Raw genomic sequence first — 20,087 nt, forward strand, 5'->3', positions numbered from 1 at the left:
GCAATGGGAAACAATCTGATGACAGATAAAATAATAAAGCGCTTAAATGGAGGCTTTGGGCTTCTGAGATTTGAAATAGGACATTATCTGTACCAGTTGTACCAACTTAGCGTACAAACTGGCTTACACTCTGAGGAATGGGGTAAGAAATGAGACAATTAATTAAACTTCACTGATTAATAAATTGATTTTAATGAAAACCATTGCAGGACCACCTTTGGGAACCATTGATGTGCTGTAATTGTGATGCATTGGGAAGAACAGCAGTGGCATCTAGTGGAGAGATGCTGATAATGGTGGCAGCTAAATTCTGATTAAGTAAACCTGCTGCACTGTAGGGTGGCACAGTGGTTAGCAGTGTTGTCTCATGAATCTAGCATGATAAGCTTGCGCCCCTGCTAGGTCACGGCTTGTGAAGACGTTGTTTATTCTCCCATTTTCCTCCCATATCCCCCAAGATGTGCACGTTAAGTTGGCTAAGTGTGAGTTCGAGTGGGTGGTTAAATGGGCACTGAGACAGACTGGTACTCTGTCTGGCACTATTCCCTGCCTTGCACCAAGTGCTGCCACCTCTCAATATGAATTGGTGTAAGCATGTTTGAGAATGTTATGATACCGCATTGTAGACACAATGCAAAGCTAGTGAGTTTGACAGTGATTATAAAAAGGGGACACAGTGAAGCAACATTTAGTTTCCATGCTAGTACTAAATGTACATAATAATAATAATAATTATTATTATTATTATGTACTTGGAACAGTTCTTTCAGCAACTGGAAAGTTTGAAAATGGGTCCCACAGAAAAGCATCTTATAAAATTAAACACATTTCTCCTTAATTTCCAAGAACTACATAGACTGACAGGTTAACAATTCCATAGTGTTATATAAAATGCATTATTTTTCCTAATAAAATTAAAGCCTACCTACCAGGCACCTGCCCCTGTATCCCCAAATTGGATTATTTTACAGTTACATTTATTGATTTGGCTGACACTTTTATCCAAAGCGACTTCCAATGTTTGAGATACAACTGGTTACGTTTCTTCTTGTTTTTTCCAAGTGACTTGCTCAGGGTCACACAGTGCAGTGATTATGTGGCTTCTTCATTGGCTGAGCTGCAGGTCCTTATTTTGCTAACTGTAGGTTCATGTTAGTTAATCAATCCCTATTTGTAAAACTGTATCCCTTTTTTACCCTCCTGTTTATTTTATGCCCCAGTCCTTTACAGTGTGCACATTATCCCTTTGCAGGTTGACTCATTTCACACTTGGTTTGTTTGTCTCTCCACAGGTGCACAGCTTTTGGCTTCCTGAACGCACTTTGCAAGCTAGCAGCAGTGTTGGGCATCAGCATTTTCACTTCTTTCGTGGGCATTACCAAGGCTGTGCCCATCTTGTTTGCCTCTGGCGCTTTAGCTGTGGGCAGTTTTCTGGCTCTCAAGCTGCCGGAGACCCGTGGGCAGGTGTTACAGTAGGCCACTGATCCAGCACGATGGAGGGGTTTGGTGGGGAGGTGTGCAGTAGGTCAGCAGGAAGGGATCGGAGAGGGATGAAGCATTGACACTGTGAAACCTTCCCGGGTCTCTTGTTCAACAACTTTCATTTTTGATGGAACTTTGTTGTAGCCATGTTCTTTCCCAGCAAAACTAACCATTTCTGGAGTTTTACTTCAGTGAAATAGCTCCAAATAACATTTAATCTACTTTGTTTTCTGACAGTCTGGCTGTTTGCATTTACAAAGTATATGTCTAGGAAAGTCTCGTTTATTTTTTTAACATGGTTTGATTACTTCTTTTTGTTCACCTAACAAGATAACTCTATTAGCTAGGAAATTTCATATCAAAATGAAGGTAATGTTAAAAACACAACCCTCCCCATGTGATAGAGAAATAATATTACCGACAACCTCTTTTTCCCTTGGTATCTTTTTCTCCTTGTTTAATGACTTTGAAGGATAATTAAATTTGCTAATTTGCTGTTTTGATAGCATCTAATAGTCCTTCCATGCCATTAAGAAAGAAAAGACAACTGCGTATCCTTGAGTGTTCCTCAAGTGAACTGGCGGCTGCCTTTCTCAGTCTGATAGCCACAGTAATGTGCTTCTAAAAGCAACTCTGTCTCCACAGTCTCAGGTGCCAGGCCTCTAATAAAAGATCTCCTCTCAGGCAGCAAGTGTTACAACTCTGAGTCTGCGCACAGCATGCGCCACTTGACAAGAATTTCAAACAGCAGATAATAAGCACAGCCTGTCCTTCTGAGATTAAAGGCTCATGAAGAAACAGCAAGACAAGGTCTAATGTCTTAAAATGATATTTGGAGCTATCTACCATTTGCCCCACCATGTACCAGGTCTTGTATGTGGGTGATTTGTCTTGAAATCATGTTTCACATGGGCAAATTTTTCACCACTTTAGAGTCAAGATGTACAGTGAACTCTAGTGTTTCTGTTGACAACTATAGGTTTACCTGTCCATTCTAAAGAATATTCATGTTGTTATAAAATCTCTATATATTTATTTGGTTGGTTTTGCACTTTTTGAAAATTCTGTCAGGGTTCATGTCTTGTCTGCCTCTGAACTTGTTTATTTAAAAATGTTTGTATGTGTAAATGATAATTCTAAATGGATGACTCCTGTGTCATAAAGCACAGAAATACACTGGAATTCTTTTAAACATACTTATTTTATAGTCCCAAAAAAGCACAACACATTTTAATCCGAAAACGTGTTTTCAGTTTCCGAAGTCAACAATAACAGCCACACAGCTGAACAAGCACTCTTGTTCTGTTTTCATTAATCCTAATTGTTTTATAACATGCCATTTATTCACCACCATGGGATACAGGAAATGTTAAGCCATTCAACTGATCAGATAGCCATTATCAGCAAAGCAGAATGTCCATTCTACTATGGCCAATGACTAAGAGTTGAGTTTGACTCCATTTATGATTCCCTGCTTCCCATCTGCCCTCCCTTGCCCCCAAATCTGCTGGACTCAATTAAATCTATGTTAGGAATAAAGGGAAAACCTAAAAAGTGTTATTAAAACCAGGGCTTTTTATTGATGAACTGAAAATGTGTGTGAGTAAATAAAAAAGAGAAGGTGACAGAAAAAGAACTTGACATTTTTGGCCACTCTTCCATAAAGGTGTTCACTGTCCAAGCACCCTGACCCATCTGTTCTTATTCAGGAGTAATCCTACAGCATTGTGATGCTGAGAATTCAAGAGGTACTCCTTCTAAAAATGTGAAGTTTGCCTTTTGTATCTTATTGTGTTTTATTTCCTCACATCTAATTTATATGTAATTACTCTAAAAAAATACACTATCATCATGTAACTAACTTTAAATTATTAGTAAACTCAGCTTACTGCACGGTACGGTAGAACTGATAGCCCATAACATTTAAACTTTATAAATAAATGTGTAGACTAATATCATACACACATACAGTACATTTTGGTTTTTTAATGTAGTTTTGGAATCTGTTTGTCTAAAATATATATTTTAGTGACATAATATATTTTTTTCATATTTTTCCAATTAAAAACATTTTAAAAATCCTTTTCTGTAATTGTAATAGTTCAGTCATACTGTTCCAAAGGCGTTTGTAGATCTAGACTAAAAAACTAAAATGTAATTGCTACAGCTGGAATAATTAAAATCACTAAAAATAAGTAATATTTAATCTCTGACAAAAATAAAAGAAACCAAGACAAACTTGTAAAAAAAAAAAAAAAATCAAAATCACAATGTTTAAATTCACAATTGTCACTGTATCGCTTCAAGGGTTAGCACACAAGGTGTTCAAATCTGCTGTCTCTTTCTCTCTCTCAAGTTTCAAATATCGAGACGGCAGTCACTCCAGCTACAAGTCGTGCTGAGCCACACCAGTGTCCTCTTAACGTACATTTCACATAAGAGCGTCCAACTCACAAAGTGTGCTTTTCCGTTTTGTCCATAGTACATTGTGTTGTGCCTAGAGCCTGCTGCTTTTCCCGTTTTGAACTGGCGTCATGATGCAGGATGAAAGTGGTGGCTCAACACGCAAGAGGCCTGGCCGTCTGAGACTGCTACTCTGCTGATTCATTCAGATGCCATTTGGCCAGCAGGTGAGCTATAGGGATTACAGAGCAATAAGTTCTTTTCTTTTATGTTCTGCTGTCTTATATGTTATGTTTTCAGCCACCCAGCTCAGATCACCGTTTCTTCTTGTCAGCAAATCATAATGTGAAATGTCTACTGCTGGATGCTTTAGAAAAAAAAAAAAATGATGTTTACAGCTCTAGAACTGCACAAAGCTGTATGTATTCCATCTTGTTCTCCCACTGTTTTTTTCAAAACTCTGACATTTTCTTATCAATTTTATTGTGTTAAGTTTTATTTTTAATTAGAATTTTATTTTGATGCGTGTTTCAGCCAGAACTGTAAATAGAGCAGTGCAGATGTTTTAAACTGATGTATGTGGAAATAGATTATTTGGCGCACGCGAAAGAAATGCACCTCATCTGCAACTACAACAACAAAAGACAATGTAAGCCATTCAACGTAGATACATGGATCGTTGTGTTTGTGGATTCACATTATTGTACATAAAGAGCGTGCTACACAAACAACTCATCTTGCCTTTCTTAAGAAACACAACTTCTAAGGACAAGATGCAGATTAAGTGGCAACTTTATAGTTAGCTTTATTCACTAAGCTCTACTGCATTGTCTGCAGGACATATCTTCCAGTAAAGCGCTTTTAGATGAAAGATTCTCAATTCAATAAAAAGTAAAAATGCCAAAACATATATCTACTAGCAAAAATATTATATAGGGTAACAGTTTCGGAGTCTTCATTTGTCTAAGCAAAACATTTGACTCCTTATTTACACAAGTAATGATGCTACCCTCATTTTAACCAGAGTTTGTCCTGGCAGCATTAGCTACAAGGCTGGAACCGACCCACGATGTGACACCAGGCCCCACTCACTCACACACACACACACACACACACACACACACACACATGCATCAGGTCAATTCATTAACCATTCAAACAAAGCTTTGGGATGTGAGGGGCATCTGGAGAAATCTTCTAGGAGTGTTACCAGGTTTTGTTTAATATGTGTCATTCCAGTGCACTTGATGTCTTCATTCCATCTTAGGACATGGACTTTATTAGTCACTTATCTATTTATTACAAAACATTTGGGTGCACCAGGATGGTGGTGAAGAGAATGAGGCCAAGAGGGAGGCCAAAAAAGACATGGGTGGAGTTCATTTCAGATGATATGAAATAATGGGTTATACCTTAATGGATGCCCAGGATTGTGGAGAGTGAGGTAAACTAATAAACAGGAAAATGGCCATTAAAATTGTGATGATGATGACACCACTACATATTAAGCTGACACATTAACCTGAACCAATGTTTGAGATCAGACCTTCAAAGTGTTTAGGTCACAAACTGTTGATGTTCTGTGAAAAATTAAAGATCAATTTAATTGCAGTCCTGGAAAATACAAGCCATGTACTCGTTCAACCACCAGATACCCTGTCCTCTTAACCTTGGTTACCTTTTCAAGTAAATGACTGAAATTATGTAACCTTTCAGGTGAGTATTAGTACTATACAAACATATTATGATGTGATCTCACCTTTATTCTTGAAATAAAGAAATAGATTTACAGGATCAAGTGGGCACAATACAGTCAAATTCTTGCTTGCATGTGCCAATGAACATGCAGCACTCTCTGGTGCCAGAATTAGTGACTATAAATAACTTAATGATTCCAGTTTCTTTAGTGGGCACACTTACTGTACATCAGTATCTAACAAAATGAAGTGCACACATACACCTTACATGGGAGACGTGGTGGCACAGTTCTCTCCGATCGTTTGGCTGATTGCCAACTATGAGGAGTTTCCATTTTCTCTTCACGTCCTCGTGGGCTTTTCTCCAGGTACTCTTGTTCTGCAACCACATCCCAAAAATGTGTGTGTGTGCGTGCGTGCGTGTTTATGTGTGTGTTGACTATCAGTCAATTGAGGTTTAGCCCCATGTGAGTGGACCCCTGTGATGGACTACAGCTCTATCAAGGGCTGGTTTCTGCCTTGTTCCTAGTGCTGCCTGCAGCCCTGAATAGGACAAAGCAATAATACAAATATATATACTGTATAATATCAGGTTACTAAGTTAAACAACTAGTATAGAATTGCCTCCAGTAAAGTAAGGTTACCAAATTAAACAAATCTATTATAATCTCTTCTTACCACAATCTGAAAGCGACACTAGGCTACAGCATAACATCAAAGATAAACCTCTTTAACAACTCCATTAAAGCTTGGGAAGGAAGTCAAGGAGCAAAGTCTCCATTCTCAAATGTTTCTTAGCTCACATAATTATGACAGGCACCATTACACTGAAGGGCATCCTCTCTCAATCTCCAGATGAACCAGGCCAATGTCTTTAGTGTCTTGCAGCCCTGTTTTTTGGTATAATGGTCAGTGAACTGGCCCTATCTGCAATAGCATTTTGCTTTGGCCATAATTAATCCCACTTGGGTACATACTTTAATACATTCTGTATTAAGACATCCTGTTTATAAGCCCCTCTACTAATTATGTTTTTTTTTTTTTACATAAAAAATAAGGATGGCAACATGCAAAGCAGGCAACATCAACTTTAGTGGTTCATTTCACTACGAAAGTGGACATGCCCTCTAAAGAGCAGGCTCAGAGGCTGCGGTTGAGGAGTGTTAAGTGTAGTGTTTCCTTACTGGCTTAACTTGCTATGATTAAGCGCTTTAATCTCACCAGCCTCCATTTGGCGACACCTGGGGCTCACCTTCTTTGCCCATTGTTTCACTGAACAACAGTAAACCGATCAATGTCACCATAGCTCAGCCACACATTTCTTAGTAGAGCCCCTCCATTAATCAGCAACCTTACGCTCTTCCTGCAGGCCATCCAACGTGGCCTCTCATTGCTCTCGCGTGCCGCCATTTAAGCTTTCTATAGGTGTCATGGATGAAAACTTTTGTCACAGCTGATTCAGTGACAATCAGTATGTGTGCTGTGTATGACGTCACTTGTTGTTAATTGCCAAATATTTTTCTACTTTCTGCGTTATTTTATTCTCCAGTAAATGAAACAAAAAAGAAAAAAAAATGCAATAGTTGTAGACAACGTGTGATGTTTCTTTCTTTCTTTCTTTTTTTTTTTTTTTGAGAAGGTAGAGATGGCTAGGGGCATTCTTTTCTGAAAAGCTTGACACCTGGGCTACTTAAACTATTATATTTTGTTTTTTGTCAAGGGTCCTACTGTATGTCAGAAGTACCTTGATCGTGAGAATAAGTAGTGACAAATTAATGTTCTGTTACACAGAAATAAGGAGTTATGCAAAATGACATTTCACTTGATTTGAAAATTGCAATTGAAAAGATTGCTACTTTCTGGAAACAGTGTGTGGTGTACAAGTCTAGGGTCACTTCCTATTCATATACTTATATGCTATTTCCATTTGACTTAAATAGCTGTTTAAACAGAATTTGACTAGCGTATAAAAAAAAGCGAATAGCACTAAAATCGCATGCTTAAATACAATACAGACAAGGGCATATTTAAGTTTCCTTTACCACTGCATACTATTCTTTCCAGAAACTTGATGGCTTTTTCTTATATTGTGAAGCATCCTTCATTACATTCCTGTCATGTGCGACACAAGTGTCTGCGCTTGCATTGCACAAATCTCAGGGAGTGTGGTGCCCTGTGAGGTCCTTCAGACTCATTCTGGGCTTCCCATCCTAACTGCCATTTTAGCCAGAGATCCACTTACCGACCTTTTACTAAAAGCTGATGTTAAATCACGTAAAAGTACACTTCTTGGGTCTGGTGCACCTACAATGAAAGCCGTTTTAGACTACAGTTGAATAAATCTTTCAATATTAAATTCCAAAAGCAACAATAGATTAAGAAGCACAGTTCTTTTTCATGGAAATTCCTAAATCTGTCTGTACATTCCACAGCCCTTGTGCAGCAGTGTTGTTTAAAAAGACAAAGCACAAGCGGCAACCAGCTGAAAGAGAGTCAAGAAAAGCACATCCTCAAAAAATATCAAATACTGAAGATTTAGAACAATTAATGTGATAAGCACAGAACAAAGCTGTGAGTACCATTTAGGGAAAAAGTATCTGGAATCTCCTAAACAACAGCTAGACCAACCGACCACTCCTAGTACAGGAGCTTTAGTAAATGCAGAAAGGGTTCAACAAATACTCCAATGCAATGTAGTACTAGGGTGTTGTACCGTGTTGGCCATTATGAATGTAGAGAAAAGTCCACAATCGGTCAATCCTGATAAGCATTACATATAGATATAAACCGTATATAATATTTATGTAAAAAGGAAATGTTTATTACGAGGGTCATTTGATAAGTATGATAAAAAGCAAGTTAAACACCTTTTTTTGGAAAGATTTACTTCCAAGGTTTGGGGAACATAAACAATGCGTTGCTTCTGGCTGAAGTTTGTCCTGACCTAGTTTGAAGAGTGACACTTGCTAGCTGTGATGTCACCAAATGAATGGTGGTGCCATCTCATACAAATTTACCAAACTTATCAAACGACCCTCGCACATTTGAACAAACAATATACTCTACATAGTTCAAGAAAAATCAAATGTGAATACGTAAAAGGAGAATGTGGAAGTCAAATGCGCATGGAGATATTTAAAACAAACTTTGTCCTCCCACAGCCTAATTTTTATGTTTTGCCCAATTTGATCTTAATAAATATATTTTATAACATTCAGAAGGTAAATTTAACAAAATACACTTATGTAAGTATTTTGTTTCTACTAAAAAACAAACATTACTGTTCCCCTGCAATTAGCTTTAAGTCTGTAAAACCAAGTAGGCAGAATCCACTGCAGCCCTTTAGGCACTCAGTTTTTCGGCTTTAAAATTGGCGCAGTATGCCAGCGCGATTTTACATTCATTCCTGTACACAATGTGGACTTTCCCCTGATTATCTTTCTTACAGCACATATTTCTTCAGTATCGGCTAAAATAAATTTCAAGCAGACTTTTTATATTATTCTTATTTTTTAAAGACAACATAATTTGCCATAAAGATGCCTGTAGAAGATGCGGGGCCTTTGCAATGCAGATGCCAGGTCACAAGCTTCAAAAGCATGCCCCAAGTCTGTTTAGTTTCAGTCAATCTATGCCATTCTTTAATGTGATGAAAATATGGACATGTTATCATTGTATTGTGGTGTAGATCTAATAGGTGTTTGTAAGTACGAGTATAAATATGTGAAAATAACAAAAAAGACATGATTAAACTATTCTATGTTGTCTTTTATTTGTCTGTTTTGTAAACAAAATTGAAAACTGAAAAGGTAAATAAGTAAATAAATTATTAAGCAAAAGTGAATACTAGATATGAAATATTTCAATGTAACACCAACAAGGTGCTGTTTTAAGGTTTGTGTGCTATTCTTTTTCTTTTTCCTCTGGGAAATACTACCTGCACACTTTAATTGTGCAAATAACCTTCCCAGATAAACTTTAAAAAACAGAAAAAAAACTATTAAAACATATTCTAAAAGAACACTGCAATCTCCGAGTACTTTCTTCATTGCTAAAATTATGCAGATTCCTTGCCCTTTGTTTCTTCCACTGTCTGATTATTCCTGACTGATTATTCCTTTTTCCAGGATATTTACTGTGTACACACATGCACATAAAAGTGCAACTTTTCAACAAATACAGTACCTGGCATTCAACTACAAGTTTATGGACACAACTGCAGAGTACGTCAACCATTTTACTTGTAAGTCTGACTATGGCAGTGCATACTTAGAAGCTGCCAAGCATTGTCCTGTCATGGAGGGGGCTTCTTTTCCTCTCTTTGTCAGACCTTCAGTTTGTTTCCAGACTCATTTCTGATCTCAACAATTACATAATCATCAATATATTACTACTACGTATTATCTGGCTTTAGGGGGCTTTCAACATTTAAAATGCAACTGGTTACATTTCTTTTTGGTTCTCCAATTGGAGCACAGGCAGGTGAAGTGTCTTACTCATAGTCACACGGTGTCAATAGCAAGATATGAACCCACAGCCTCAGGGTTTGAAGTCCAATGTCTTAGACACTATACTTTACAGTACAGTATATCCTACACTGGAGTACTAACTATATTAACAGCTTACCATTAAAACAGGCAGATACTTTGCTGTTGATTATTGTGGTTCTTACGCAGCACGTGGTCTGAAAGAATTTGTCTTCTTTTGAGTCTGGTATCTCTGAGTCCACTCTGGAGCTCCAAGTAGGTGGACTTAACTTACATAACAGGGCTTGGCAATACTTCCACAGCCCTAATCTTAACCAGAAGTGTTACTGGGCAGAGCTATGGAGGTCTGCAGCTAGACCATATTGGGGGTCATTGGGAGTCTACTCCACATACTTGGGTGGAGGCTCCAGAAATATATACTTGTTTATTTTGCTTTGTGCAAGTATACATCCCCTGGTGAAAAATACATGTAAGTACTAAAAGGTAAGAGATTACAAAAACTATGAAGAATTTCCTAGAAAAGTGGTTGAAAGTGGCATTTCTGACATATTCAGATATTAACTCTGCATTATTCCTGGTCAATACATTTTCCTACTGTATATTCTACTTACATTCTTATTTTAAGGGTTTGTTGGGGCATAAATCCATCTTCTGGCAAACATACATGATAGATATGTGATGAAGAAGAAACCTTCTTGCATGTGCTGGCATAGCTATAATATAAATATGCCGTGTTTCAGAGTGGTCCAGAAGTAATCAACCTACTTTGCTAACTTAAAATTAAAAAAATACATTAAATGATGCAGTGGGTAGCACAGAGGGTGTAGTCTGATACGATTGTCTCCTTCTGGCCTGGAGTGACTTTCTATGTTTGTGTGTCATGTCGGTATTTGACCAGTGCTCAGTTCTAACCAGTTAGGCTGCATCTGCTCGACGCCGTGGCCAGGATAAACACTCTTGGATAAATTCAATCCAGGCAGTACTACCTCCTCATAATAAAAAGATGAAAGATTTAGGAGAGTGAATACTATATATGAGGGAAACTCAAACGTAGCATTGATATACTAGATTTATAAAAATGGATAAAAAAAATTCAGAGTTTTCTTGCACTGAGCACCAATTTACAACCTGCTCTCCATGGTTAATAACTCACTAAATCCAGTGCTCACTCACTTGTTTGCCAGGATCATGTCACAGGCACGCTGAATATTGTCAGCTGTGGAAGACATGAATGGGTGACTTGACCATTCTTCATCTGTGACAAGTATGCAGCCATACTTTAACTTTTAATTCCAGTCCACTGATCAGTACAGTGCAGTTTCTTATCAACTACCTCAACAATCAGTAAAAAATAATTACAATTAACATACATCTATAATAATCAAGAATTGTTAATGCTTCATCCTTCTGTTTAATCTGTCTTCTAAATCTGCTTATCCAAAGCCAGACCACAGGTAAGTACAGAACACAAAGCAGGAACAATCTCTGGATAGAACACAAGTCCATTGCAGGGTGAACACACGCATACACAACAGGGGCCAATTTAACAATGACAATTTACCCAACTAATCTAATCTAATGACCAAAAAGTAAGTTTCCAACTACTTAAATGGGAGTTATGGTTCCAATTGAATTCCATTAGCATCACTTTACAAATGGGAGTTACACTTCACATATAGTAATTGTATGCACCTTTTGTAGAAATCTGACCCAGTTTTGTGTTTGAAATCAGTAAAAGCAAAATTTCATCCGTTCAAGGTGAAACTTTGTGACTTTTCCTGTATTTCCCAATTTAATGAACAGTATAAAAATTAAACATCCCATACTTTTTATAGCTTCTAAAATTTGTTTTTTACCTTGCCATGTCTTTCAAGTCACTTTTGACCCACCATTGACTTTAATGGATTTTCCCGTACATTCGGGGTACTTTCTTTCTTCACAACCCATAAAATCATCCTGAATGTCGTCATTTTAGCTCAAAAATTTGAAAGCCTTTAGTAAAATATCATAACTTCACCAAAAGCAAAAAAAGTTTCACATATCACATTTTTGTACATCTGCTATACATTTTAAACACTATCATGTCCTCAGGGTCAAATTTAACACACAATTAACTTTAATGAATTTTACTCTCCATTCTCTTTGTTTACAGCCCATAAAAACTTATTTAAATGTTACCTGTTCTAAAGCAAAACTTAAAATCATTGGTGCTACACTTTAAGATGATCAATCAATATGAAACCAGTTAGATCTGATGTCTATGGCACCTAATAACGGATGTCAGAATTGGGTTAAAAAGTACCTGCAAGGCACAAGCATTTGAAGATATTGTGAGCATTAGAGTATAAATGCTTCATTTGTCATCACTTTTCAATAAAATGTGTAACTCTTTTTGGTTGTATTGAAACATAAGGAATGTTTTGACAACACCAGGTCATTCAGTCCAGCATAGCTTGTCTGGCCCTGTTCAGGTAACATTTTCAAAATATAATTAAGTTGCCTTGTGAAGGTCCTTAAATTACTACTGTTTTCCAACACTATTTGGTAAACTGCATCATGGATCTATGACTCCGTAACTGAAGGAAAAACGTTCTGCAAAATTTACTTTTAACTAGCTGAAAAATCTAATGGACAGTTTAAAGCTAACCTCCTTGATCTGTACCCAACATTATCTACTGGGACAGTGGCACCCAAGTTCAGTCCATGGGTCCTACTTTAAACAGCATTACATACTTTAAATTACTTTACTTACAGTAAACTTTATCTACTACATACAAGACCAAATCTGAATTCTGGCTCAATTCACTCGTACTAGTACAGGCTACTGTCTTCAGGGTATCCTCTCTTACTCACTAGTTAAGTACATACTGAAACCTGTCAAGTCAAAATGAAAAAAGAAAAACAGAAAACTGAATATTAAGCCCTTATATTTCTTATTTGAGACACCTTATTTAATTCATGGTCATGGGAGCCCATCCCAGCAGCACTATAAAGAGCCAACCCTGGATGGGTTGCCAGTAGCAATAATAATACAAATTTCTGCATTGGTTTATACCGAAATCCAATTTGGCAGCAATGGCTGGCTAGCTGTTAGAGGAAAGTCTCTAGCTATTTGTCAAACTCTTTTCTGTTTAAGTGGAAGCCACTGGTGGACAGCATCTTCACATGTTTTCAGTAAGACAGTAAAACAATCTAATCTGGAGAGCATATACCTTGTGCAAACAAACAAAGACATATTGCTCTAAGAAAAGTATATTTCTGAGCAGTAGACATGAAGCACAACACACAATGATAATTTAGTGAGGTGCGACAAGGATAACATTATTAACTAAGTAGCCAAATTTTCCCCTGGGGACAAATAAAGTTCTATCTATCTAAATGAGTTAGGCAGAGTATGCAAAAATCATGTTTATAAAGTTCCTAAAGCTTCCTCCTTATTACATAACATGGTATTGACTGACATCACACGCTGACACATGCCTTGGTACCTAACAAATGCAACTGTCTAAAGTGACCAGTGCAACATCCAAAATAAGAATATAACAAGTAATCTTAATAATTACATAAGAAAAATAAGCAAATTTCACAATAAAATCTGAAATAGTATTAAAGACAAGTTAAACAGGTTTAGAACCTTCTATCAAGGAATGTTACTTCCTTGTTTGCACAATAACTGTACTGCTTTGAATGTGTGTGTGTGTAAGTGGAGTTAAAAACAGTCTTAAGTCTTTTCGCTGTATCTTGTACCATCCAATTTGCCAGCTACAAAAACAAACTTCTTTGTTGTTATTCATGAAATTCATGAAAATAGTATGATGCTTCATCCACCAGAATTTATAGCAAGGAGATTATTACTCAACCTCTGCATCTAACCATATATGTTTCTGTATCAGTGTATTGCAGTATGTGAATAAGCCTAAGATGGAATCCACAAGAACAAAAGAGAACATGAAAACTTCCAACACAAGGCACCTCAGCAGAGAAATGAATTCAGGTCCAGGCATTAAAGAAATTATACAAAATATCTAATAGGCAATACATTCAAAACATGTTTTTTTTTAATAAATCATGTTGCCTTATAAGCCGTACATTCCAACATAGCGCTGAAAATTCACATAACCACCATGAAGTTCAAAAATTTACAAAGTAGTTCTGAGTACTGCACACAAAAATGATATTTTTACATGTACTACACACCCCATGTAGTTGGTATTGGTGGCCGAGAAAAAAAACTTTATGTTTTCATAGAGAAAGTACTTTAACTATGTTTCTAACAGAATGTGACCCAATGGTGAACAACACTGGACAACAGCAAACAGTATCAAAACCATCCATGATAAAAATCTCACATTATTTGTGTTGCATAATCCACATATCAAGTCATCCAGTCATATGCTAACAACATGCAAAATGTATGTAGATTTTACTAAAATATTATTAAGTACATAATTTTGAAAAACAAAAATAGTCCAAAAAAAAAAAGCTCCTTAACACAGGAGTGTAGTTTTCAATTGAAGACCTGTCTCTTGGTCTCATTCATTGGTCAACAGTCCTGCCAATTCAAAAGTGCAACCCCATGTGCTCACCACTGGGTACTATGCAATCAAAAATATGACATCAAAATTTTTCTTCGGCCACCAACACAAACCATATGGAGAAAGTAACATTAAAATATTACATATGATATATATACACATGCATGCAATTTTTGGAAAAAGTAGTTCTTTTTTTCACCCCTATACATGGTTGTTTTGAGCCGAAGTGTTACCTGTTAGCAATCAGTCCTGGATGATGAGTGCATCTATAGCAAGGCATATCCACAATCACTTATACCATACTAATTGGATTCACTAGCTAAATAATGTACCATCTTACTAGATGAGCTGAAACCAGAAAACCAACTAAAACGTAATGCATACAGTGACATTGTACAAATTGTACACAATCATGGAAATGGGAACAAAACCACACTCTCCAGCTCTTTGGGTTAGGAGTTCTAACTTCTCACAGAGAAATATTTTGAATATGCTAAATTAGAATAATATATAGATGAATTGGTGTTTTGGCTTCACCACTGTCACATTATTATACTTTTTCATTTCAGCCCCATATTTCACATAGCATCAAAATAAGAAGAGACATTTTATCCAGTAGCCTGGGTTCTAATCCCAACACTGGACGTTGTCCGCCTGTCTTTTCCCTCCCGGGTACTCCAGTTTTCCTTTGTATGTTAATTAGCATCACTACATTGGCCAGGTGTAAATGAGTGTGGGTGTATGCATGCATGAGTGATCCCTGGTCTTCAAGCACCTCATGTGACACTGATTTGGATTAAATGGCCTTGAGAACGTGTGTTTTTGTATTTTACTCAGTATATTGTGTGGACAGTGTCATTCACCAAGGTGACATTAATGAAAAAAGTTTAAAGGCTTATGGGGCTATTATTGTCACATGTATAGAGTACACTGAAATTCTTATTTGCATGTGCTACTCAATAGGCAGCATGTCGTATATTGGTCATAACCTAGCAGCATAACAAAAAGTAACCACATTTCAAACACATAAAAGATGTTTTGCTATCAAGTATATCATCCTATCTGCAGAAACTGAAACCATATATTGCACACAACAGATCACAAATAATCTTCATTCATACAGTAATTAGTTGGAGGCATTATGTGGTTGTTTAGATTGGCTATTCTGTGTTTGCATGCAAGACGTTTGCTGCTGCTCAAAATTTTGATAATTTAATCATCAAAATAAAGAACTACAAATTAGATTTGGATTGGATTAGATTTGATAACCTTTATTAATCCCAAGGGGAAATTCACATACATACAGTGGCGGAAACTTCAAAATAAGGATACAGACACACAGGACAAATAATACAGCCAATAAATTAATCGATATGTAAATTTACACCTACCAAATGAAACTGTTACACCTCCTTGGCAAGTTTGTCAAGAGGACTTACTGTTTTGATATTAGTGTAATTTGCACTTACGACTTTTGTTCATAAAGATCTGCAATGAAAAAACTATATATGAAAAGATTAAATATTCACAGGCTTGTCTAAATAGTCAAAGCTTTTTGTGGATTCTTTTCTAAACACAATTTATTCTGTATTCTAGAGTCACGTGTTTCAGAACAGATTTTTTTCTTTTTTTAACAGAATTACAGATTTCCAGAATTATTATTATGGAACATAATTCAAATTTGCATAACAAATTGACAGACATGTCTTCTTCCAACTTATGTTTTATTGCTGTTTTAAATAAATCAATTATAATAAAAAAAAAAAAATCTTCACTTAATACATGATTAGGTCAGTCTTATTTGCTCTGTGTCCCAACTTTAGCTGCCATGCTGTGGTCGTGTTTTGAACCACCCATACAAGGGGGACTCACTTCTATAACAGGGTTACATTCCCATTGCTGAGGGGTCTTTGCCTGGATAGAGAGAGCATGAACTCTGGAAGCCAGCTCATCACATAAAATTTCATTGACCAAGCGGTGACGCTGCAACAGAGACATCCCTTCAAAATGTTTGCTCACTACCAACACTCGAAAGTGAGACTCAGAGCCTGAAGGTACTGCATGCATGTTACTCTCATTTACAACTTCTAAATGGGTTGGTTTCAGTCTCTGATTCAGCTTGGCCCGGATAGAAGTTTCCACAGGTCGATCCATGCCTGATGTAGAAGACAGGAAGGTGGCTGCCCGGAATGCAAAATTTCTAATTACAGTAACCCGGGAGCTAAAAGAATGCAGCATTGGCTTTTAGATTCACTTCCAGCGCATCCTAATAAAAAAAAAATGCATTTATTAAAATCAAGGAAGAGGAAATGCGTAAATTAAAAGGGAGGTGGGTGATGAACCTTCAGACTTCAAATAAGATTTAGAAAAGCAAGATTACAGTGAAATGAAAACATTAAACACCTGAATTACATGCATTATCCAAATGCAAGAAAGGAGAATGCATTTATAAAAAGAAAAAATAAATATGACATAATCTCAAACCTGCTTACTCCAATTCAGGGTCATGGTAGGAAAAGAAATTGTGTATTTTTTAAAGTTTACTTTGTGTATATTATGTCCAAAACTGTGCTGATCAACAGATCAGAACAGATCAATGAGACTTACATTTTTGTATTAATATTTCATTAGATTAAGCAAAGTTATCATACAAGAGTCAAACCTACAGTAAAGGAACCTATAAAATTGATAGAAAAGAGATAAATTAAATTGAAATATGCACAAGAACACAATTGGGCTAACAGGTTAAATCATTTTACAATTTTCTTAAGCCTTATACCAAAAATACATTTTGTGTTGTGCTTATTTAAACACCATTGATCAGACAGCACTAAAAACACAATCAATTTTCTAAGCTGCCTTTATCCAGAGCAGGGTTGCAGGGAAGCGGGAGCCAGACTGAGAATGCATCAGGCTCAAGGCAGGAACAGTCCCCAGAAAAGGCACCTCTCCATTCTAGGGTGAACACACAGACATATTGTATGTTGAGCACTACCTTTGCATCACCGGTTCACCTCACCTAGAAGTCTTTGGACTGTAGGAGGAAACTTGAGCCCCCGGAAGAACCCTACGTAGATACAAGGAGAGAATTCAGGTTCCTAGCAGGGAAGGCTGAAGGCATGAATAATGGCCTCCTTACTGCAAGGCAGCAGCGCTACCACTGCGCCAACCCAAATATTATATTATCTACACAGAAAAACAACGTCCACTTAAACATCCATCATATACAGTTAAAGGTCACAAAAGGGCCATCACCTGGCGTACAGCAGAAACACAACCTCGATGGATGCAGTAGTTGACAGCCTGGAACGCACACGCACACGCACACGCACACGCACACGCACACGCACACGCACACTCCTGGGACAGTTTAGAACAGTGTTTCCCAGCCTCGGTCCTGTGCCCCCCTGTGGCTGCAGGTTTTTGTCCCAACCAGCTTCCGTTTTTAATTGGACTCCTGGGCTACTTAAGTGATGTGTTATTTCCCAAGTTCTGTGTTTTGGAAACAATATTGAAATTAGAAAACTAAGTTTGGTAATTATATATGTACCAAGCAGTTATATGGGAATAATGATGTATTTTTTTTCTTATTAACAATATTTTCATCTTGATTTTCATTCTAATTTTCTAGATGTTCTAATTGTTTAATTAATCCATTATTTACTAATTAGTGGTTCTGACGCTAACGTAGTTACAGCCTTTGGTTATTCAGTGCGGTTTGCCGGCGTGTCTGCTCTGCTCGTTTTGACTTGTCATTAATAAGATACAACGATGGGGAAAAACTGCACAGAAAAAGAGCAAAATATAATGAAATCAAGAAATGAGTTAAGCATTTAAATCTATAGCAAAAGCAGAAATATTTCTGTATGTCTTATAAATGTTTAAAAAAATCATGCTGCTGTGCTTTTCTTAATGTAGAATAAAAGAAAAATAATCACGAGATCAGTGCTATTAGGTGTTGTCACGGATTAGGAATCCGGTTGGAAAAAAAAACCTGCAGCTACAGTGGGCTCCCAGGACCGAGGTTGGGAAACACTGGTTTTGAGTCTCCAGTTTACCTAACCAGCGCCTCGAAAAGGAAATCCATGTTGATACAAGAGAACGTGTAACATCCACACACACACAGCGTCTGGGCCATGAATTGTGGAGCCCCAAGGCAGAGCCGCTGTCCCGATAGACCGTTAATAATAACAACCACAACAATAATAAATAGCAAAACTGTTTAAAAAACTTGCTGTTATACTTTCCATGTGATCAAATACACATGGCGCTTGGGACAAAAATCCTGCTTCGACTAGCAAAATGTATAACGACTGTACATCAAAAAACATGTTTCCTAAGAAATTGTCAACGGGGCAAGGTTACTCAATAATGGTCGGTAATCGTTACACATTAACCTGAACTTCCAAATAAATATAGTTTTAAAGACAGAATCACACGAACACTATTCTCTGAACTTAGTTTCAATTTAATAATATGATTTCTATGAAAGGCATTTCTAAATTTTAGTCTTAGAACGACTAGACTGCCAAAACATAGTTAATACAGAATATTTCCTACACGTATTTAGAATCAAACTTACAAGTCAGAGATTCAAACTTGTCTGCATTTCGAAAAGGCACGGAATTATCGAACAATTAACCAGTTCCGGCTTTTCCGAATGACGTCAGTACTGGGCGACAGCCCGATACTTTATTGGTTGCGAATTAGTTGCCCTTTTGTTGTTTGGTTGTACTGTTCACTGAGAATTATTGTGGCTTTAATGCACGTTAGGTTTCGTTTTTACATGATTTCAAATATAGACATGTACACATATCAGAACTACGTTGGTAGTTTTGTATTTCAGGTTTTTCATGAAATTCTACTCATAATAACCAACCACAACTTTACTCTTTAACCCGACACAAAGGCTAATATGAAAAATGAACGAGATTTATGTGTAAAGTATAGGTACATACTGTGAACATTTAGAAAAATATATTTGATTAATTGGGCAAATAACCATCGACTTCTTTAAAACGCCACTACGTTTATTGAATGTTCTGCTCCCATTTGGGAAAGGAACAAAGTCAAAGCGGAATATGCTTCTTTAGCAACTAACAACGTCACTTTTTTTCCATATGTATCACAGAGAAATTAAGGAGACGAATATCCTGAAAGGGGCAATAAATTAGTACCGCGGTCAACGTAGATAATCCGCTGTGGCATCTCCTAACGGGAGCAGCCGAAAGAAGATGACTGAGCGCTAATCTGTGTTTGGAGACATCTAGTGCTGTAAAGCTTATTTTAAAAATAAACTTTAAATGCTGACCAGAAGGTGGCGCCAAATACCATTTTACTGCCGTCCTAAGTTTTACAAACCGCCCTGGTTACTTTGCAAACGTTAAATTTTAAGCCTATTATTATTATTATTATTACTAATAATGACGTTATCACTTAAGATGTATTACTTCAGATCAGACATAAAATGTTTTTTAAATAAC

General features: G+C 36.9%; 2 protein-coding genes across 4 annotated transcripts in view; one reads left to right on the forward strand and one right to left on the reverse strand.

Moving 5' to 3' along the window:
* sv2a (synaptic vesicle glycoprotein 2A) overlaps positions 1-9,605 on the forward strand; it is a 233,834-nt gene extending 224,229 nt beyond the window's left edge. The window contains exon 13 of the mRNA XM_039751329.1: positions 1,293-9,605. Coding sequence (XP_039607263.1) covers positions 1,293-1,476 — 184 coding nt within the window. The 3' untranslated portion in view covers positions 1,477-9,605. The remainder of the gene's footprint in view (positions 1-1,292) is intronic.
* Positions 9,606-15,854: 6,249 nt separating this feature from the next.
* Positions 15,855-19,293, reverse strand: bola1 (bolA family member 1). Of its 3 annotated transcripts, XM_039751365.1 has the most exons (3): positions 17,860-17,878; positions 17,624-17,671; positions 15,855-16,870 (listed from the first exon to the last, which is right to left on the reverse strand). In XM_039751365.1, exon 3 carries the CDS (start codon positions 16,840-16,842, stop codon positions 16,402-16,404), a length of 441 nt encoding a protein of 146 aa, XP_039607299.1. In that variant the 5' UTR covers positions 16,843-16,870; positions 17,624-17,671; positions 17,860-17,878; the 3' UTR covers positions 15,855-16,401. The 3 variants fall into 3 exon arrangements, with proteins under 3 accessions (XP_039607299.1, XP_039607279.1, XP_039607289.1); XM_039751345.1 differs by lacking the exons at positions 17,624-17,671; positions 17,860-17,878 and adding an exon at positions 19,187-19,293; XM_039751355.1 differs by lacking the exon at positions 17,624-17,671 and having other exon boundaries at positions 17,860-17,966.
* Between the last annotated feature and the right edge of the window lie 794 nt (positions 19,294-20,087).

Source organism: Polypterus senegalus, chromosome 1, assembly GCF_016835505.1.
Source record: "Polypterus senegalus isolate Bchr_013 chromosome 1, ASM1683550v1, whole genome shotgun sequence".
In the NCBI taxonomy this organism is placed as follows: domain Eukaryota; kingdom Metazoa; phylum Chordata; class Cladistia; order Polypteriformes; family Polypteridae; genus Polypterus; species Polypterus senegalus.